Source organism: Leopardus geoffroyi, chromosome A1, assembly GCF_018350155.1.
Source record: "Leopardus geoffroyi isolate Oge1 chromosome A1, O.geoffroyi_Oge1_pat1.0, whole genome shotgun sequence".
NCBI classification, from domain to species: Eukaryota; Metazoa; Chordata; class Mammalia; order Carnivora; family Felidae; genus Leopardus; species Leopardus geoffroyi.
Window position 1 is genome coordinate 208,010,706 of NC_059326.1, and position 23,157 is coordinate 208,033,862.

Consider the following 23,157-nt stretch of genomic DNA (forward strand, 5'->3'; position numbering starts at 1 on the left):
ATATAGTATTGTTTAAGATATCTTAGCTCCTTTAAACACTTGTAGTAAGACTTTGTGTTAAACTATTACTTGTTTTAATTTACAGATTTCTTTCCATTCCAAAAGGATTTTCCTATCTGAATGAAAGGGGTTATGTAGCAAAACAGTTGGAAAAATGGCACAAGGTAACTCTCTGTTGAATAAGCTTTAATTGGTATGTTTTTATACTAGGAAATAGATTTACGAATTTAGAGGATTTTTCATATCAGTGTTTTGAAACGAAAGAGGTCAAATGCTTAAGCATTCATATGAAGTCAGGTCTTAAATTCTGTAGAATTACTTGTATTTATATTTATCCATTTTTTTAAAGCTAGAGAGCAGTCGTTTTATAGTGAACTATTGATTTTGTGTACATTCTATTGAAATTTTGTTTTTGGTTTAATTGATACAATCTACTGATATAATTCTTTTATTCTTATTCTTGGGTCCCTTAGATAGCCCTTTGAAGCTACGACTAAAACAGTTTTCCTAAATGAAGGAAGAAAACAGTTCTACCAAGCAGATATAATAATCTAAGTTAACTTCGTTTTAGGGTGCTACTTTTACATAATCTGAGAACAGACTTACTGCTGTTTTAGATAATGGGGAAACCTAGGAAGGAGGGAATAATTTGAAGTTATTAGAGAACTTACTAGCTTTTCTTTAGTTGGTTGTCACTGTGGTTGTTTTGTTTGAAGCATTATAAATTGTCAAAGCATCTTAGAATCCCATGGGTAATCAATTCAAATGTAAATAATTTTTAGATTTTTCATCATGTCAATCATTTACATTGTCTATCTGGAACCATATTTCACAAGAAGCTCTCATTTAAAAAACTCTATAATTATAAAACATACTTTAGGCATGAAGTCGTTAGTAATTGAGGAATTGGAGAATTGAGGTAAGATATGATAGTTCTAGGGGCGCCTGGGTGGCGCAGTCGGTTAAGCGTCCGACTTCAGCCAGGTCACGATCTCGCGGTCCGTGAGTTCGAGCCCCGCGTCAGGCTCTGGGCTGATGGCTCAGAGCCTGGAGCCTGTTTCCGATTCTGTGTCTCCCTCTCTCTCTGCCCCTCCCCCGTTCATGCTCTGTCTCTCTCTGTCCCAAAAATAAATAAACGTTGAAAAAATAATTAAAAAAAAAAAAAAAAAAGATATGATAGTTCTAGTTCATAAATAGAAGTTATTTAAACAAATTACCATAGTAAAATCGGTCACCTTATTACACAAATTACAGTATTAGAAAATTGCTTAGCATATCTAGTACGGTACTTTCAAATAGTAGGTATAAAATATAACTGCAATCACAAAGGCATGTGCAGTGTATAAGGAAACACAAATGATTCTGCCTTAGGGATTAGAATTAGTGAAAGCAATGTTGGGTGGGCTCAGGAAAGCATATGATATTTGGAATGGTCTTGAGGAGGAGGTAGGTAGATAAGTAGGAAGAAGGGTATTCTAGGCTGAGGGAGCAAAATAGATCTATATAGATTATAGACACTTCAGGTTTATGAAGAAAGCTATCTGTATTCCAGTGTAATTGGGGCTAGGATAAGTGTGGACTGGCAAGATGAGGCTGGAATGGTAAATTAGAACTAGATTATAGGCCTTACTAGCCACATTATGTCATATTAAGGTATTTCAGTTTTATTGCAAGTTGGGGGGATTATTATAGGTGTTTAAAGACTAATCATAATCAGACCTGTGCTTTAGAAACATGACAGGCCGCAGGGTAGAGGCAGAAGTTTGATCATCAAAGGTAAAGCCTAGAAATATTGAGAGCAGTTTAGAAGCAAGAATTGGTAAGAATGTGAACTCCAGTAGTGCTGAGATTGGATAGGCAGGGTATATTTTCTGAGCATTTTTGAAATAAGATGGGTAGGATTTGTTGACTGATTGTATATAATGAATAAAGAGTCCATCTGACTCTTCAAAGTTTCTGATTTCAATGACTGAGCATGCAGTGGATCACCATTAAGAGATTGTGATTACAGAAGTGGCTTTGCAGGGTGAGGATAATGAATTTTGAATATGTTGAATTGGTATTGCTCTGTGGAATGACCAAGTTATGGTATCCAGAAAATGTTTGGAATTGGGGATCAAGAACTCAGATATGTGCTGAAGATGACAATTTGGGAGTCTTCTGAAATCTGAAATGAGTGAGATCACCAGGGAAAATGTAAAGAATAAAAAAAGAAAGAAAAGTAGAAATTGCTCCCTAGCGAACACTCTGTTTTAATGAGGGGAATAGAAGGACAAAGACACTGAGAAAATTGTCATAGAGAATGTTGTCACTAACGGATGCTTCAGGAAGGAGAGGCTGGTGATACATATTTGTTAAAGAGGTCGCATAAGATGAATAGTAGAAAATAGGCTGTTGAATTTGACAGTTAGGGCATTGGTGAATTTCGCTAGAACATTTTCATTAGAAAATTACAAACACATCCTGAATTGCAATTACAGTTCATTAGGCAGTAAATGGGCGATGTAAAAATAAAGACAACATAGTCCTCTCAAATTAATTAAGAGAAAGAGAAAGAGAAGAAAACTAACTTACTGATTGCCTACCATTGAGCTTAGTGCTTTTCAGATATTACCTCCTTTAATCCTTGCTTTAATCACAGCAACCCTGTGAAATATATTTTATTATTTCTGTTTCGTGAATGAAAATTTGGAGGCTAAGAAGAGTAAATTTTATCCCAGAGGAGTAGTTTATCCCAGGTCACAGAGCATGAAAATAGCAGAGCAGTGATACTTTTTGATTCCAAACCCATACTCTTTTCCACTATTTTTGGTTTCCTCCCAGTAGTTTATGGCATGCCAACATGAACTAAGTCTGTCTCTTTTTCAAAGTAATCAAACATCCAGGACAGTATAATATTAAAAATTCATTCAGTTTAATTTTTTTTAATGTTTATTTTTGAGAGAGAGAGAGAGAGAGAGCACAAGCAGGGGAGGGGCAGAGGGAGTGGGAGACACAGAATCCAAAGAAGCAGGCTCCAGGCTCTGAGCTGTCAGCACAGAACCCGACATGGGACGCAAATCCATGAACCATGAGATCGTGACCTGAGCCAAAGTCGGATGCTTAACCAACTAAGCCATGAGCCACCCAGATGACCCCAAAATTCTTTAAGTTTAAAACTTCTCCCTAACACCCAGACCTAATACAGACTTAGAAATCTACAGTAGAGGGAGGATCTGGTTAATCTCATCACTCTGTGTGCTCCTCTCCGGTTTGGGCCTCTTTACCTTTGGAGCAGAAGGAGGAAGAAGGTTGCATGGGGCCAAGAACAGACTTACTCAGTTGGTACAGTTGTTATCTGGGGTATTTAGCTTTGAGTGTGACAGATTTCAAATGTTAGTTCTTTTACTTGAGAGTTACTTTCTTGAATTTCTCCAAGACCTCTCCACTATGGATCTCTACTTTGCAGTTCCCTTGACTAGGGCAGTAGGCTCCTCTGGCAGCCTACTTCTGTTGCCTCCTAGTAGCTAGAGGTCCACCCCTCAATTGGGGTTTTCTTGCCCTCCAGATAGGTCCTTTTGGACAGAATCCTCAAGATGACCCACATCAGAAATTCAGTGCGTTTCACAGCTATAAACCATACCCCTGACCTTTGCTAGTGTTTTCCAAATGAGTGCCCTGGTCAAAAGATTAACCACATGAATTTAACTACTCCTGCATAAAGCTCAGAATAGCTGCCTTAAGTAGACTTTTTTTGCACTGAGATTTTCATATATACAGGGGAGCATGATAATAGTATAGTGGTAATAGTAGCAGTAATAATAATGATGGTGTTCTATAATGGTATGGTATAATCAAAACCTTGTATTACTGTTACAAAATAAATATGGAACCTAAGGAAAAACATAAAAACAAAGTTTTTAGAGGCTGTAAGTAGAGAGTGAAGGTAGTAACTCACCAAATTCAAGTTGTCTAAAATGGTTTTGAATGAAAAATATCTCCCTGTGCCCTTATTCTGTCATTTCTGAAGGTAATATCTGTCACCAGTTTGTGTGCATTCAGAGATGTTCTGTACATTTATAAGTACACATTCTTTATTTAAAAAATACAAATGAATGGTGCCTGGGTGATTCAGCTGGTTAAGTGTCTGACTCTTGGTTTCAGTTTAGGTCACGATCTCACAGTTTTGTGGGTTTGAGCCCTATGTCAGGCTCTGCACTGACAGTGCGGAGCCTGCTTGGGCTTCTTCCTACCTACCTACCTACCTACCTACCTACCTACCTTCCTTCCTTTCTCTCTCTCTCTCTCTCTGCCTCTCTCTGCTGTTCCCTACTTGCACTGTCTCTGTCTCAAAATAAATAAATCTTAAAATTTTTAAATTAAAAATACAAATGAATTCTATTTACAAGTATAGATAAAGCTATTTAAGTTTTCCCTTAGCAGTATATCTGCCATCTTTTCAGAGCTACACATGTAAATCTAGCTCATTTTTTTTTTTTTAATGTTTATTTATATTTGAGAGAGAGAAAGAGGGAGACAGAATCTGAAGCAGGCTCCAGGCTTCGAGCCATCAGCACAGAGCTCAACCCAGGGCTTGAACTCACGAGCCATGAGATCATGACCTGAGCTGAAGTTAGACACTTAACCAACTGAGCCATCCAGGCGCCCCTAGCTCATTCTTTTTAATGGCTCCATAGTGCTTTCTGTGAATGTACCTTGATAACCACTCCTGTATTGACATTGTTTCCAATGTTTTTTGTTTTGTAAACAATGTTTGTTGGATATTTTTGCATATATCTTTGCATACTTGTACAAGTATTATCTATAGGATACACTTTTTTTTATTAATTTATTTTGAGTAAGAGTACACGTGCATGGGAGGGGGGGAGGAGGAAGGGGGGTGGAGAGAGAGAATCCCAAGTAGTCTCCACGGTATCAGCACAGAGCCCTACACAGGGTTCAGTCTCATGAACCGTGAGATCATGACTTGAGCCAAAATCAAGAGTCAGATGCTTAACTGACTGAGCCACCGAGGTGCCCCTTTCATTTCTGAAAGTATAGTTGTTGAGTCAAAAGTATGTGAATTAAAATTGTGATACATACTGCCAAATTGCCTTCCAGAGAGGTCCTACCCATTCCTTCTAACCAGTTTAAAGTGATATCTTGAAATAAAGATGCAAGTGACTGACTCTCAATTTAAAGAAGTTAACTAGAAGTTTTCCAAGTTTTAGTTGGAAAAATTTATACATTTGACTTGATTTAAATCAGTGGGGAAAGGGATATGTTTTACCAAAAGGCACTAAATTAATGGTTTAATTTCCCTTTTTAAATTTCTAGTGAATACCTTCAGGGTTTAATATTAAGAGGCTAGTTTTTTGTTTATTCATATTTAATGGGGAAAGTAATTTAAATAAGATAAAAAACAAAATTATTAACTTATTTATATGGACTCTAAAATATTAATTGCAGATGGGGATAAAAGCATAAGCAGAGGGCACCTGGGTGGCTCAGTCAGTTAAGCATCCAACTCTTGATTTCAGCTCAGGTCATGATCTCAGCATCATGAGATTGAGCCCCATTTGGGCTCTGAGCTGCCAGTATGGAGGCTGGTTGGGATCCTCTCACTCCGTCTCTCTCCCTTCCCCTGCTTACTCACTCACTCACTCACTCTCTCTCTCTCAAAATAAATAGACTGAAAAAAAAAAAAAAAGTATAAGCAGAAAGCTTTGGGGTATGGTAGAACATTTGCATTCATAATACTTGGTTTTACCCTTTTTAAAATTTCTTAAATTTCCTGAACAGATGTCCATTTTTCTCATATTTATGCTTCCAAGATTTGCTAGGTACCTAACATATTATGAATGTAGTGAATGTTGTTATGATACTATATACAACTAAAACAATATCTTCTAGGAATATAATTCAAAATATGTTGACTTGATTGAAGAACAACTTAATGAAGCACTTACTACTTACCGAAAGCCAGTTGATGGTGATAACTATGTTCGTCGAAGTAACCAAAGGTACAGACTACTTCATGGAATAATTTATTGCTGGTCCTCAAAAAAAAAAAAAAAAAAAAAAATTAAAGCCAGTTTGTAATAACTCTCTATTGTTTAAAGTGTTCTGAGTACTTGGAAATTTTACTTCCTGCACTGACATAAAAAAATCTCACAGCATGGCATTGATGGCTGAAAAATTCCCATGTCACTCTTAACATGCCGAATACCTTACTGATCTAATTCATATACCCTTCATGCTCTTACCCTAGTCTGTTAGTTTGAGGCCAGCTAAACTTAATTTTCTAGAGAAATCCTCATGCTCCTCCACCTTCATATTTTTTTGTATGCTGAGAAATTATATCTTTATCTAGTACGTTAGTTGTAGTACTAATAAAGTATTAGTACTTTAAAGTAGTGCTTTGTTAAAGTATCTAGTACTTTATTAGTAGTTCTTGTTTTAATTAGCATATTGTAAGTGAGCCGATAGGCATATCAATATTCTTTGTTATACTAGATTACAGCGTCCTCATGTCTACCTGCCTGTACACCTGTATGGACAACTGGTACACCACAAAACAGGCTGTCATTTGTTGGAAGTACAGGTAAAAACATAATTTAATCATTTGAAATAGCTACAGTGGTAGGAAACAATCTTAATATTGCTGAAGTAGTATCTTTGCAAAAACTTCTCAAAAGCCTTAAAGTTAGTGGCATAATTGCTTTAAAAGCCATCTGTCTTACAACTGATGTAGGCATTCTGTGTTTGTAATCCTTAGACATATTACTGCCTTGCATGCCTTTCCTTTCCCGGAGGTAGGTGTTACCTTTTGCATAGCAAATTGGTTACATAGAGTAAGTAACCCACTGAAAGTCTGAGTTTCGTCCTTTACAGTTGGGGAAGTTTCTCTCTTCAGCAAAAACATACTGAAAAAGTGAATTTTGTCATTCTTGTTGGGAAGTTAAACTGAACCTGATACAGATTTAGTTATCTTTGGTGAGCAGCAGACTGGAAGTATCAGTTCCTGTCTGTACTTCCCTGTTCCCCTGTACTTCATGAAATGTAACCGGATTAGTCAAGCAGTTATTCTTTCATGCTTAGCGCACCAAATTTATGGCTGTGAATATGTCTTGCTACTAGGTGTTTTCAATAAATGTAACCTTTTACTTATTTTAGAAATAGATCTATAAGTATTTGCCTGTGTGTCTTCTGAACAATAGTAATCCAGCAGTTTATGTTCATTTTTGTATTTGTGTTCATCTCAGGAGCAAAAGTTTTGCATAAATATACTCTGTAGTGTCCTATTTTTATATTATGTCTATGAAGACTTCTGGGGCACATATCTTTATATTAGTGTTTTTAATTCACGAATATTATTTTCTATTTTAAAAAATGATAATTATGGCTAACATTTCTATAATACTAGATACCAAATACTTTGTTAAGCACTTTATATGTGATAATTAAGTCATTAAGCCTTATGAGACAGATCTCTATTTTAGAGATTAGGAAATAAGGCATTGGGAGATTAGATAACTTGCTCAAAGCCACATAGCTAGTAAGTGCTAACTCTAGAATATGAACTCAGAGTCCCTGTACTAATGCTGCTTAAGAAGTTTTGCATAAAATTATTTTAGAATTTTAAATATACAAAAGTTACTAAATGCAAACCTTAAATGATAGGTTTTAAGATGCAGTAAGAAGATACATTAAAAACATATTGTTACTCCTATGTTTTTTTCTTTCTTTCTCCAGAATATTATTACTGAACTCTGTCATAATGTTCGTACACCAGATTTGGATAAGTGGGAAGAAATTAAAAAGCTGAAAGCATCTCTTTGGGCCTTGGTTTGTAATAAACACTTTTATAAGATCTTCATCATTTTAAGATATTTCTAATTTTCCCATTAATAATAATAAAAAAAAAACATTTGATTTGGAACTTGTTCTGAGATTAATGTTCTAAGACCCAGATTGTTTCTGCCCATTTTAAATATTTTTAGGCTGGAAGATAGATGATTAAACTATTAGTTTTCTTGCTGAGACAAATGGAACACTGATTTCTGAAGTTCCTTATTTGAGGTTTTTTTTCACATTTTTTCTCCAAGATGGGGTTAATTTTTTGTTTTTAGTAGCTTTCCAAATTTCTTGAAAGAGTTACTCTTCTAAATCGATTTGATGTAAGTGACTTCTTTTCTTTCAGGGAAATATTGGCTCGTCAAATTGGGGTCTCAATTTGCTACAGGAAGAAAATGTGATTCCAGATATACTAAAACTTGCAAAGCAGTGTGAGGTTCTTTCAGTCAGAGGGTATGTTATTTCACTCATAAATCTTTCTATTGTATATATATGTTATTGTTAACAAGTGGCTGTGAGGGAAGACTATTTTATGATTTAGTCCATTAGACTGTTTCTGTTAATTTACAGAAAGTCTTAATGATATAAGGTAAAAACAAAAAAAGTGTGGGGGAGGCACCTGGCTGGCTCAGTCAGTAGAGCATGTGACTTTTGGTCTCAGGGTGATGAGTTTGAGCCCCACATCGGGAGTAGAGTTTACTTTAAAACAAAAAAAAGATTTTGGGGTGCCTGGGCGGCTCAGTTAAGCGTCTGACTTTGGCTTAGGTCATGATCTCGTGGTTCATGAGTTTGAGCCCCACGTCAGGCTCACTCCACACCCCACCCCTCCACCTCTTCCCTACGTGCACTCTCTTTCAAAATAAATAAATAAATAAATAAATAAATAAACTTTAAAAAATTTTTTAAACAAAAAACGATTTTTAAATGCACTAACTTAAACATCTTGAGCTCCTCCTTGCTTAATGTTATAATTCCATTTTTATTATTATAATGTTGAAGTTTAGTAACTGGCAAATAAACAGTGACAGTGTAGCATATGTTCAAATATTGCAGTAGTTCAATAGCCCAAATATTCTAGATTGATCCCAGAAAAGCTAGAATATGTCATTTTTTCCTAAGATTACATTACGTTCTTTCAAATTACTTCACTGAAATTATGATCTATATTAGAAAGGTTTTAGGGGGCTCCTGGGTGGCTCAGTCGGTTGAGCGTCTGACTTCGGCTCAGGTCATGATCTCACGGTTCTAGTGGTGGGTTCTAGTCCCATGTCAGGCTCTGTGCTGACAGCTCAGAGCCTGGAGGCTGCTTATGATTGTGTGTCTCCCTCTCTCTCTGCTCCTCCCCCGCTCATGCTCACACTCTCTCCCTCTCTCAAAAATAAATAAACATTAAAAAAGAAAGGTTTTCATGTCATTTACTGCTTCTAAGTTACTCCTAATTCATCTAAATACATTTTTTCCACAATTTTTAATGACTTTAAAAAAAATTCAAATGTACATATAGCAAACTAATTTTTTTGGTTGCTTTACGAAATCTCAGTTTGGAAATCTAAACAGTTCATTACTACATCTTTTACATACAGGACCTGTGTATATGTGCTCGGCCTCATAGCCAAAACCAAACAAGGCTGTGATATTCTGAAATGTCACAACTGGGATTCTGTAAGGCACAGTCGCAAACATCTGTGGCCAGTGGTTCCAGATGATGTAGAACAACTCTGTAATGAACTCTCATCTATCCCGAGCACTCTGAGTTTGAACTCTGAGTCAACCAGCTCTAGACATAATAGTGAAAGCGAATCTGCACCATCAAGTGAGTATTGTTGACAAGCTTACATGAAGGTAGCTAAAATTAACATTTGCATCTGTAATGTCACAATTTAAATATACTTGTTATATTCCTAATTTACTTTTTTCTAAGATAATTTGGCACTAATGGGGTCTTGGAGAATATATTCTCTTCTCACAACAGAGAGGATAGCCACCAGCCTACATTGTTCTCTCTCTTTGCCTTCTAAATAGCTTTTGGAAAATCCTACTTACAAAGTTAAAGAAATAAGCTGTGTGCCAGAAGAATCATTCTCGTTTTTGCTTATTCTAAAATCTAACAAGTAAATTATTTATTCACTTACCTTCTTTGTTTACATGCTTTGTTCACTCATTTTTCAGATATAGAGATTATTGAACAAGCATGTATCTGTTAAGAGATATTATATTCACATGTTCATTTTTGAGAGAGGAGGTATATTTTAAACTAGTGAAATTATTAAAAGATAGAGTGTCAAAATCAAAGAAAAAACGGTATGTGGTTTTAATCCCTGTGCTAAATGCTGTTAGGCATACAAAATTTAAGACGTTCTTTTTAAGAAAATACTGCAACATTTGTCAAACCACAGTTCACCAGGTCTAAGATTCTATGAATTATAAGACGCACCAGTATTTTAGTATACCACTAAAAAAAAAAGAAAAAAAAAATGCTGCTATTAAGCTAGGACATACCACTGATTGCAAGATGCAGTCTGATTTTAGAGGTATTAAGTGTGAAAAATGTGCATCTTAGAATCAACAAAATATGGAAATATAATATGCAAATTTATTTAGGGTTTCTTTTTGCTTTCTTTCAAAATTACTCAACAAAAAGTTAAAAATAAAAATAGGATAAAATGTCATAGATGTCATTAGACATCCAGATTGAGTCTTTTACTAGAATTAGACACTGAATTTAGATGAGTCCCTTAGTGCCTAAAAGAAAACAATAAACCTAATTGGTTTAAACATGAATTTAAAATGCTGTGACTTAGGGGTGCCTGGGTGGCTCAGTCAGATTAAGTGTCCGATTTCAGCTCAGGTCATGCGTGATCTCACGGTTTGTGGGTTTAAGCCCCTCGTCAGGCTCTGTGCTGACAGCTCAGAGCCTGGAGCCTGCTCCGGATTCTGTGTCTCCCTCTCTCTCTGCCCTTCCCCTGCTCATGCTCTGTCTCTCAAAAATAAACAAACATTAAAAAAAAAAATTTTTTTTTTTAAATACTGTGACTTAAATAAAAAAATAAAATGCTGTGACTTGGTTCCTTGGAAGTATATTTTAAGACTAGGAATTCATTTCTATTGTAATTTGAAGAATAAACTAACAGGAATCTATACCAACTGAGTGAACGTCCACGGTCAAATCTTTTTTATTTTTTAATGTTTATTTTGAGAGAGAGAGAGCACGTGCGCACAAGCAGGGAAGGAAGGGCAGAGAGAGAGGAAGAGAGAGAATCCCAAGCAGGCTCTGTGCTGTCAGTGCAGAGCCCGACATGGGGCTCCATCCCACAAACTGTGAGATCATGACCTGAGCCAAACTCAAACGCTTAACCGACTGAGCCACCCAGGGGCCCCTCCTTCTTTTCTCCTAATTTTATCCTGAATATTTGGAGATTTTAGAAATTCACTGCCATTAAAACAAACAATCAGGAGTAACTGGGTGGCTCAGTAGGTTAAATGTCTGACTCTTTAGGCTCAGGTCATGATCTCATAGGTTCATGAGATTGAGCCCTGTGTTGGGCTCTGCACAGTCAGCTCAGCCTGCTTGGGGTTGTCTCTCCCTGTCTCTCTGCCCCTCCAGTGCTTGTGTGTGCATGCATGTGCACACTGTCTCTCTCTTTTTCCCCCTCTCCCCCTCTCTGTCTCTCAAGATAAATAAATAAACATTAAAAAAATAAACAGCCAAACAAGAACACACTTCATGTAAACTGTGCCATAATGAATCCTGTAATTTTTCTTTGGAAATAACCGAAGATCCTCATAATGACATAATTTCACATCTCATTCAAGTTCAGACACTTGGTCTCAAGAAGTTCTTATGTGGCTTCTCAGCAGTTTAACCCTTTATTTTTGACATTTTTTCCCCAGATGACTGTTAAACAAAAAATTCTGGAAATACATCACTAACAGCTGCTGTGATTTTGTTTGTTGTTTTTTCTGTGCTTTTATTAACAATCCTTTGATCATAGGTATGTTCATAATGGAGGACGACCGGTTTGGCAGCAGCTCTACTAGTACATTTTTTCTTGACATCAGTGAAGACACAGAGCCAGCATTTTATGATCGGCCTGGACCTATAAAGGATAAAAATTCCTTCCCTTTCTTTGCTTCTAGTAAACTTGTGAAGAATCGTATCTTAAATTCGCTTACTTTGCCTAATAAAAAACATCGTAGTAGCAGTGATCCAAAAGGAGGGAAACTGTCATCTGAAAATAAGACAAACAACAGGCGGATCAGAACACTTACGGAGCCCAGTGTCGACTTTAACCATAGTGATGATTTCACACCCATGTCCACAGTACAGAAAACATTACAATTAGAAACTTCATTCGTTGGGAATAAGCACATTGAAGACGCTGGTAGTACTCCAAGCATTGGAGAGAATGACTTAAAATTCACCAAGAGTCTCGGTACAGAGAATCACAGAGAAAACACAAGCCGAGAGAGATTAGTTGTAGAAAGCTCAACAAGCTCACATATGAAGATACGTAGCCAAAGTTTTAATACAGACACTACAACAAGTGGAATAAGTTCAATGAGCTCCAGTCCTTCACGAGAGACCGTAGGTGTGGATGCTACGACTGTGGACACAGACTGTGGAAGTATGAGTACTGTGGTAAGTACTAAAACTGTTAAGACAAGCCACTATCTGACGCCACAGTCTAACCATCTATCTCTCTCCAAATCAAACTCAGTGTCCCTGGTGCCTCCAGGTTCTTCTCATACGCTTCCTAGAAGAGCACAGTCCCTTAAAGCACCCTCTATTGCTACAATTAAAAGTCTAGCAGATTGTAACTTTAGTTACACAAGTTCTAGAGACGCCTTTGGCTACGCTACACTGAAAAGATTACAGCAGCAAAGAATGCATCCATCCTTATCTCACTCTGAAGCTTTGGCATCTCCAGCAAAAGATGTGCTATTTACTGATACCATCACCATGAAGGCCAACAGCTTTGAATCCAGGTTAACACCAAGCAGGTGAGCAGATACGCACTTAAAAATGAACAATAACGGTTGCATTTTAACAGGCTTAAATGGAAAGCATTAGGCAGGTTTTACATCTACATCAGCCTCAGAACCGACCTATTAGAATTGTTTACTATGGTAGGCTGTAAGCTCCTAGTTACCCGATATGATTTGAAATGGATTCTTGCAGCTGCGAGGGGGGAAAAGAAATTCTATTAGGCCCTGAAAATAAACATACATGCTTTTCAAGGACACACAAGTCACAAGCTTTTTTTTATTTCTCGCTTCTGCAAGGATCGATTTTAAAAAGAAGCATGTCGGGGGAATCAGGAGCTTAAGACCTACAATAACAAACAACCTTTTCAGGTAGGTCAATTTAAGGCTCCAAAAGTTGACCTTACTATTATTTTTTTAAGTAACGACAGATTTCAGTGAAATTCTTTTCATTTTGTCTTAAGTAGCTGTGATTATTTGGTAGGAACCTAATGAACATTAAATGAATTCCTTGGCTCTGAGGATTCAGCAGTAGTAGTTTGCCTACACTCAAGAACATGTAGGGAGTTTCTGTGCCATATCTAAAGATTAGATCAAGTTGATCAAAATAAACAGCTTTGATTTTACCTTTAAAAGATAGGCAATGTTAAATTTGACTGTTGGCAAAGATTTTTGTACCCATTCTTTGTTGTTGTTGGGCCAGTTACTTCTAAAAACTTTCTTAGTTTTTGGTTATTAATTTACATTCATTTAAATGGATTAGTATTTGTCAAGTGCTGAGAATAGTGCCTGACACCTATCATCATCATCATCATGGGTAGTTACTTCCTTACGTAACCCATTTGGCTCTTATACAGCCAAATTCTTCAGAACATTAAGATACTATTAAGCAGTTTTGTTTCAGTGATGCTAATGCATTTAGTAGAAGGGGTTCCTTTGCAGCGGTAATAAATTGTATTTCATTTGATAGAATTTTATAAGTTATGCAGTAATGTCTCCTCTACCAGGAACTCACCTGGCTTTGGCAACCTCATCAATCAGAACAAACACAGGAAAATCTCTTAATAGCTTACTAGTCTAAATCTATGCAGTGAGGTTCATGAATTTTATTCAAAAGAGATAAGGTACCTCTGACCCAAATTCAGAGTGTGTTGATACTTATTCTAACAAGCAGGGATATCAGGTTTTCAGGCCTATGGAAGCAAAAATGAAAAGCTTCTGACTGGTGGAACACTCTTAACAGGAAAGGACAACTGATAAAATTGATAGCAAAGGAGGAAACTTTTATATTACAATAACGTATTTGAAAACTCAAAGACCAGCACAGCAAGCAGGGGCAGTAAACATAGCACAACAAAGTAAGCAGTAAGAGTTGCACCATCTCACAGCTCAGTGCAGTAACCGAAGGACCATTAACTCTGAAGCATCCTGTTCATTATGTGTCATTGAAGCAGGCATTTCTATCCAAATTGTTGAAAGCACAGATTAGAAAGTTGTACTGCTTAAATATTCATAAGAATAGACCAGAAAAAGTCAGCTACCCCATATCATTTATTTCCTAACCAGTCTGGAATCTTAGAATCTTATTTCCTGTATTCTCTATTAGACCAGGAGAAGGTGGTTTGGGAATTTTACTCCTGGAGTAAAATGTCAGGTGATTGGTGTTATAAAGGATGAATAGGTGTTTTAATTTCTTGGGAGGGAAATAAATAAAAACAAGAAAAAAACAGGAGAGCCAGGAACAGCTTGTACGAAGGCATGACAGCATAACGAAACTTCATGTTCATCAAATCTTTCATTTGTTCTTCAAATTGTATTGAGTACTTGCTGTGTACCAGGTTCCATGAGGGTAAAATTGTGTTCCTACCCCTTTCCTTTATTGAGTTCGTTCAGAGAAAATGAAAATGATGGAAGATAACTACAAGTTTACTTTAAAATAACAGTTTGGAAGCCAGGCTGAGAAGGATTATTATTCTTTGTTTTTTGTTTTTTGTTTTTTTTCTCATAAAATTAAAAAAGTAGGCTTGTAGATACCTGTGATATAATGGATGGCACGAATCCAACAGTCTTAAAAAATCATGTCTCACTGAGATGTCTCGTTGGGACATGATACAACACTCGATTAGGAATCCTTAATCCTAAATTCTAATCCTGGCACTGAGTGAATGAACTTGAACAAGGAACAAGTTTCATAAATTATGCTATAATGTCTCATCTGCCTGGAATTCAGCAGTTTTGCAAACTTCCTCAATCCAGAACGAAACCAGGCAGACTTCAGTTGCTCACTGTTGTGAATCTGTGTAGTAAAGTTCATGAATTTTGGAATATCTAGGCCTCAGTTGCCTTATCTAATGGAATTTGGACTAGATCAGTGGCTTTAAGCTTTTCAAATGTTTCGTTTTAGGTAGAGAAACTCTTTCTTCACAAAAACATTTCTATGGAAACCCAATATGGATAATAGATTAAAATGGATCTACTTAGTTGAGATAGGGATTGGGAGGGCAAGTGATCCAATAATTCCTTGCTTTATCTGCAGTACTCCTTTAAGAGTTTTATGGAGCAAGAGAGGTTTAACAGAATACAATTTAAAAACCGCTGACCTATGTTATGAAATTTGTCATTTTCAACTGTGAGTGGTTTTTAAGCGGACATTAGAAATTAGTGGTTTTTATTATGATAATCTTAATAGCTACTATTTATGAAGGATTTATTTTGTATGCATTATAAAATAATTTTTCTAAATATCAGGTTACATTATTAAATTTTAAATGACTTGGGTTTCCGAATGCCAGTGTACATTAACTATGGAGCCTTGTGTAGTGCCTTGTATAAACAAAGCAGGCACCTACTAAATATTTTAGCATGGATGTTGCATGAATAAGAAATCTGTATGAGAAAGATGTATCTTAGGGAAATATCAGCATACCATATTTATTATGGCATCACTAGTAAGGCGTGCTTTGAGGAAATACCAGTGCTTCAAATAAGACTATCTTGTAATATTTACAGATGATAACATTATTGCTGTTTTGTGTCTGTCTTCTGTGTTACATAAATCTTGTTGCTGCACAATAAGTGTTTATTCTTATTTTTCATAAAAATAATGTTAAATGGAGTTAATAGACATGCCCTTAGTTAACTTATAGCAAAGTTTGTAGTTTGAAAGGATCGTGAAGATAATCCTTGGATCATACCTGTGACTTCTAAGATTTGTTCTGTTTTGTTTTGTTTTGCTTCTAGATATTGAAAGTTCTAATTGCCCACCTTGACACTTTTACCTGGGAGGCCATAGCAGTTGTTTTTCCTAACAGTCTCATTACTGATGATCTTTTGTATGTCATTTTGTAACAGCTAAATAATTTCAAGTGTTTTCATGCTCTTAATAAATGATGGCACTGTTTAGTACTTGACTAGCTACTTATCTTTTATGAAGTTACAAAAATAAATTATAATTTCATATAAATTATATATGATTAATATTACAAATCAAGAAACTAATGCAAGTGAATTTTTTTTTACGGTTTTGTAGGTTCATGAAAGCTTTAAGTTATGCGTCATTAGATAAAGAAGACTTACTGAGTCCTATTAATCAAAATACCCTGCAGCGATCCTCGTCAGTGAGATCCATGGTGTCCAGTGCAACATATGGTAGTTCAGATGACTATATTGGTCTTGCTCTTCCAGTAGACATCAATGACATATTCCAGGTATCATAAGTCGTCTTGTTTTCTTACTAGTTGGTTTCCTATTATTTCATATTCTATGACTCCTTGCTAGAAATTGTATCTTCGAGCAAATACTGTTTTAGGGGAAGATCATTTTTTAAGGCAGTTTTGTTTAAAGACGTTTCATGATGGAAACTGTTTCACCTTTCTCTACTATTCTGTACTTTTTAATTTAGTATTTCCAAGTCCCGGAACATGATCCTTCCTTCTCTTCCCAAACCAAATCAGCGTCTTGTTTTATTTCTTTATCAGTATATTCTCTATAGAAGTTTAGTGGAACTTTAACTGCTTTTTAGTCACATTTGGCTTACCCTTGTGTGTTTTTTCACATGTAACATTGTGGACGTTTCACAGTACATTCCTAGGTTTTTTTAAACCTGTGTATCCTGTATAAGGCGGCCACATGTGCCCAGTATATAAGGTGGCCCTGATCCCAGCAGATACTCACAAACATCTCCATGGTAGATGGTACTGAAGAAGACGCATTTGCTCAGGAGTCTAAAGACATTTTAGATAAATTCTAAAATAATCATTCAATATTTATTGAAATTACCAAGAATAAATAAGGACTTTAAGGATTTTATTTTGTCAGATGTTGGTAATTTAAGCCTCTTTAGTGAACTGTTTGTGGTAGGTTCATGTGCTATAGTAATTCTATTTAAATTGCATTTAATTTAATTTTGCTACTATTCATAAAGTGAACTTCTTCATAATTTATCTATTTTAGGTAAAGGATATTCCCTATTTTCAGACAAAAAACATACCTCCACATGATGATCGAGGTGCCAGGGTGTTTGCCCATGATGCAGGAGGTAATGCATGGTTTAAGTTCTTTTGAGACTCCTCTTTATATTAAAAAGAAAATTGTTTTTAAAACAAAATTGATCTAAAGAAAAATATTTTTAGTAGGATGACATTAAAAATTCAGATATACTTACTTTTGGGTCAGCTTAAAAATTATACCAAAATAATTGCGTTAATTTAAAATTAAACCACGGTATGTTTTTATTTTTATGAGGGACTTAAAGTGTTCTTCCAACTAAGCCTCTCAAGAAGACAAAAACTGGATCAGTTGATTTAAAAATTATGCGTGAAAAACTTGCAACACTAATTCTTTCAAAAGGTCTAAAAAACAGGTTTGGGGAAAAGAGATGAAAATATATTTTACGTGATCTCTCTTTGTTATGAACTGTAAGATTTTAATGAATATATGCATATCAGCCACAGATTAAAGCTGCATAATCTTGATTCTTTTTAAACAATTACCTCTTTAGACTTAGAATTATTACATTTCTTTATGGAAATACTGAGAATAATTGAAATGATGCCTTAATTGTATAATTTTAATTTTCCATCTTCTATTTAAAATTTCATATTAAACTAATATATAAGCATATCTTCTAATTTTAATTTCCTAATTTAAAGCAAATTAGATTTTCAGTCATAGAAAGACTTCGGATTTTCTTCCCTAGTTTTTCTTCTTCAAAAATTCACATAGTTTGAGGTACCTTGAAAGAGATGTCATTGATTTTATCAGATTCTGTTTCATGTTTACTTATGCACAGGTCTTCCATCTGGAACTGGAGGTCTTGTAAAAAACTCTTTTCACTTGCTACGACAACAGATGAGTCTTACAGAAATAATGAATTCGATCCATTCAGATGCTTCTCTGTTTTTAGAAAGTACAGAAGACACTGGATTACAGGAACATACAGATGATAACTGCCTTTATTGTGTCTGTATCGAAATTCTGGGTTTCCAGCCCAGTAACCAACTAAGTGCAATATGTAGTCATTCAGGTGAGTGATTATAAGCTTTTCCACGTCATCTGAGTCTGCTCCAGTCACAAGTCATGTCCCAGCTCTGATGACCATCCCTCTTACTCCATTCTTACTACCCTAGCCTTAGTTCAGTCCCTCATCATTTCCTATTGGAGTGTTAGTGTCTCTGTCTCCAGTTTTGGCCCCTTCCAATTCATCTTTCATACTGTTTTCTGGGATTAGTCTGTTGACAGTTCTTCAACTGGCTATTCATGCCCAACACATAAGACTCTTTGTGTGATCTGTCTGTTGTCCTTTATTGTGTTTTTTTTTAATGTTTATTTATTTTGGAAAGAGAGAGCCAAGTGGGGGGAGGCAGAGAGAGAGGAAGACAGAATCCCAAGCGGGCTTCACGCTGTCAGCACAGAGCCTGACATGGGGCTCGAACCCAAGAACCGCAAGATCATGACCTGAGCCGAAATCAAGAGTCTGAGGCTTAACCATCTGAGCCTCCCACACACCCCCTTTTTTTCTCTAATGTTAGTAAAATACAGTGTTCTATTAGTTTCAAGTGTACAATATAACTATTCAACAATTCTGGTTTTCTTTCAATATTTTTAAATTCCAGTATGGTTAATGTACAGTGTTATCTTAGTTTCAGGTGTGCAGTATAGTGATTCAGCAATTCTGTACATTACTCAGTGTTCATCGTGATAGGTGTGCTCTTGATCCTCTGCATCTGTTTCACCCCTGGCCCCACCATCTCTCCTCTGGCAATCACTGTTTTGTTTTCTGTGTTTAAGTGTTTTTTTGTCTTTGTTTTTGTTGTTTTTTGAGAGAGAGCTTGTTGCGTAGGGGCAGTGGGAGAGGGAGAGAGAGAATCCCAAGCAGGATCCACGCCCAGTGCAGAGCCTGACATAGGGCTCAATCCCACGACCACGAGATCACGACCTGAGCCTAAATCAAGAGTTGGGCATTCAACTCTTGCTGAGCCACCCAGGCACCCCTAGTCTAACATGATCAGAGCACTTACATTAGACTACAGCTGGGCAGAATCATCAACACAAAGTCTGTTGTATAGTAAGGTGTTGAGTACGTCATGTAATTGATTAAATACTCTGCTGAACGTGAAACAGAATGGCTTTGTGGGAACAGGACGGTTGTAGTGTATTAGCTGTTTACTCTCATGATCACATGGCTGACAGAGCTGTGGCTCGCTGTCACTGTCCAGCATCACGAGAGAGGATCATACCGCAGATCGCTAGCCCAGGGAAAGATCTAAATTCCAAATTTAAAGCAGTTTCTACTGAATGTGTATCATTTTTGCACCATCATAAAGTCGACCTGTCATCAGTTGAGGACCATCTGTATTAGCAATTTCAAATTAATATGTGTTTATATGAGCGTTTAAAGTGTTTCCATAGATATCCTTTCTTGGTGAATATCATTTAGCCACACTCAAGAAAAACCTGGTCATAACTAAAGTTCTCTGAGTTACTCTTCTAAATTTCTCCTCGATAGTCTGATTCAGAGCTTTCCAACTGATGGGTTGCAGCATGCTGATGCACCATAAATAAGATATGGGTATGCTAAGTTAATTAATTCCCTTAATGTTTCCATGCCCCCTAGGGCCTGGGTTTGGACAAACCCTTGGCCTAGGCACTTTCCACTGTGAACAGCCCCGTCCAGGGCCCTAGTGTGCTATAATTATTCTCATTTCCTGTGAGTGAGAGGTTTGGGCAATAATTGTTCTGATGTATTATACACGGTAGAAAATAGTGTGGTTTTAAATCATTTGGCTCTACATCGTTTATGATATTTTAGTTTCTGCAAGTTCTGCTTCATTTATATACTTATTCATCAAACACTTATGAAACAGTTACGATGGATTTTACTATACTATTTTCTACTCAATTTTATCAAACAAGAAATAGGGAAACCAGCCCTCCAATTACCTAGTCAGAAGACAGTCACAGCTAATTCTAATCCCTTTGTGACCTGTAGCTGGGAGAGTGATCGGCAGAGAGCATCATGGGGTTTGGGACTTGTGAAACACTTGCTGGAAGCAGAAAGGTGCTCACCTTGGCATAGCTGTCAGAGCCTCTCGGCTGGTGCGCCAGTGACGTGAAGTGTTTCTAGGGAACAGCAGGGGAAAAATCTGAACTGGAAAATGATTGCAGTTTGTTACTGATACCCATCTCAGAAGCATGAAGGGAGGAAGGCCAAATGGTTAAAAAGTCACCGAACTTTTATTCATTCATGTCCTCGACATAATATTTATTATGCCACTACCGTGGGCCAGACATTAAACTAGATGCCAGGAAAACTTTTGTGAGGGAAGGAAAACAAAAAATAACACACTGTTCTTACACTCTCTGAGCTTCAGTTCAGTGGGGGAAAGAAATGGATGAATGGATTGACTGATCAGTCACTTGATCAATTGATTATGTAAATACAATACTGCATTTGTAGTAAGTGTCATCAAGGGTAGGTACATGGTGTTAGCAAAGGAATACAACCAAGTAGAATACAACCAAGTCAAAGAGGAGACTTCTGAAGAAGTCATTATTGAGCTGTGGTCTAAAAAATGAATAGAAGCTAACAAAGTAAAGACTGGCATATAGAGAATTTGAAGAGAGAGTGAACAGCCAGAGCAAAGGTCTTCTCTTATGAGAGTGTACGTGGGAAGTAGGAGGGACTGAAAAGACACCTGTGTGAATAGAGCTCAGAAAGCAAGATGGAAGAGGATGTATGACCTAGAGAGATAGGCAGAGACCTGGCCCTGCAGATCTCTTGCTGCCCAGAGTATGGTCAGAGGACCAGCAGCATCAGCATCACCTACGAGTTTGTCAGAAATGCAGAATCTCACACTCCACACATAGAATCAGAATCTGCACTTTCACGAGATTCCCAGGTTGTTCGTGTGCACAGTACAGTTTCAGAAGCATTCCTGTAGGCCACCTGGAAGATTTTGTATATCAGAAAGAAGACATCCGTATTGTCCATGGCAGATAACTGCAAACTAATCCCTGTACTATGTAATGACCATTTTAAAGGAACATCAAGACTAGAGCTCATTTCATTCTTTAGAACATCTGGTCTGGCAGTTGTTCAAACATGTAAAGCTCAAAGGAAAGGCTGTTGGAAGAGGGTATTTGCTAACATCCTGTTCTGCTTCTGCCACCTTCACAGATGTTCGTGCAATTATATAGTTATAGTGTACTTAGAAGAATGAGTGTTTTTTTTTTTTTTTTTTTTTAAATGAGAACGGATGACATGTTCAGAGATAGGATGTGATTCTAACAGGTTAGACATGTTAGGAGTCATCATCGCTGGCTAAAGGGAAGGCTGAAATATATAAAAGTTTATAAGTTTTCAGAAACATGTCAGTTGAATATAGTTTAAATTTCTTACTGTTCTTGTGCTGGAATATTTTGTCATCATAGTCCCTGGGGAGTTCATCAACTGAGTCTAAAATAACACGTTCGTCTCTTACCTGGTTATTCAGCACTACTGCTTTTTTTTTTTTTTTTTTTTTTTTTTTTTTTTTAATTTACATCCAAATTAGTTAGCATATAGTGCAACAATGATTTCAGGAGTAGATTCCTTAATGCCCCGTACCCATTTAGCCCATCCCCCCTCCCACAACCCCTCCAGTAACCTTCTGTTCTTCTGTCAGTTGGCTTTTAGTTTTGCTGATTGTTTCCTTTGCTGTGCAGAAGCTTTTTATTTTGATGAAGTCCCAATAGTTCATTTTTGCCTTTGTTTCCCTTGCCTCTGGAGACGTGTTGCATAAGAAGTTGCTGCAGGCAGGATCAAAGAGGTTTTTGCCTGCTTTCTCCTCGAGGATTTTGATGGCTTCCTGTCTTACATTGAGGTCTTTCATCCATTTTGAGTTTATTTTTGTGTATGGTGTAAGCAAGTGGTCCAGGTTCATTCTTCTGCATGTTGCTGTCCAGTTTTCCCAGCACCACTTGCTGAAGAGACTGCCTTTATTCCATTGCATATTCTTTCCTGCTTTGTCAAAAGTGAGTTGGCCATACGTTTATGGGTCCATTTCTAGGTTCTCTATTCTGTTCCATTGATCTAAGTGTCTGTTCTTGTGCCAGTACCATACTGCCTTGATGATTATAGCTTTGTAGTATAGCTTGAAGTCTGGGATTGTGATGCCTCCTGCTTTGGTTTTCTTTTTCAAAATCGCTTTGGCTGTTAAGGGTCTTTTCTAGTTCCATACAAATTTTAGGATTATTTGTTTTAGCTCTGTGAAGAATGCTGGTGTTATTTTGATAGGGATTGCATTGAATATGTAGATTGCTTTGGGTAGTATCGACATTTTAACAATATTTGTTCTTCCTATCCAGGAGCATGGAATCTTTTCCCATTTTTTTTGTGTCTTCTTCAATTTCTTTCATAAGCTTTCTATAGTTTTCAGTGTATAGATTTTTCACCTCTTTGGTTAGATTTATTCCTAGGTATTTCATGGTTTTGGGTGCAATTATAAATGGGATCGATTCCTTGATTTCTCTTTCTGTTGCTTCCTTCTTGGTGAATAGGAATGCAACCGATTTCTGTGCATTGATTTTATATCCTGCAACTTTGCTGAATTCATGAATCAGTTCTAGCAGTTTTTTGGTGGAATCTTTTGGGTTTTCCACATAGAGCATCGTGTCATCTGCGAAGAGTGAAGTTTGACCTCCTCCTGACCGATTTGGATGCCTTTGGCACTGCTGCTTTTTAAGTACATCTTTAGTTCTCAAATCTTTTGGCAATAGTTTTACTTTTTAAATCCATGAATGACGAAGTAGCATGTGTTATTTTAAGTGCCTGAAAGACACATGATTTCCTTAATAACC

At 36.7% G+C, this 23,157-nt stretch overlaps 1 protein-coding gene across 9 annotated transcripts in view; it reads left to right on the forward strand.

Moving 5' to 3' along the window:
* The window catches only part of RICTOR (RPTOR independent companion of MTOR complex 2), a 122,671-nt gene that overhangs the window by 91,222 nt on the left and 8,292 nt on the right, over nt 1–23,157 (forward strand). For 6 of the 9 annotated variants that reach the window (XM_045439762.1, XM_045439786.1, XM_045439787.1 and 3 more), the window contains 11 exons: nt 86–164; nt 5,893–6,002; nt 6,496–6,583; nt 7,735–7,827; nt 8,183–8,289; nt 9,420–9,649; nt 11,829–12,837; nt 13,120–13,191; nt 16,349–16,526; nt 17,272–17,356; nt 18,110–18,343. In XM_045439762.1, coding sequence (XP_045295718.1) covers nt 86–164; nt 5,893–6,002; nt 6,496–6,583; nt 7,735–7,827; nt 8,183–8,289; nt 9,420–9,649; nt 11,829–12,837; nt 13,120–13,191; nt 16,349–16,526; nt 17,272–17,356; nt 18,110–18,343 — 2,285 coding nt within the window. The remainder of the gene's footprint in view (nt 1–85; nt 165–5,892; nt 6,003–6,495; nt 6,584–7,734; nt 7,828–8,182; nt 8,290–9,419; nt 9,650–11,828; nt 12,838–13,119; nt 13,192–16,348; nt 16,527–17,271; nt 17,357–18,109; nt 18,344–23,157) is intronic. The other 3 variants (XM_045439778.1, XM_045439768.1, XM_045439794.1) reach the window with 3 other exon arrangements.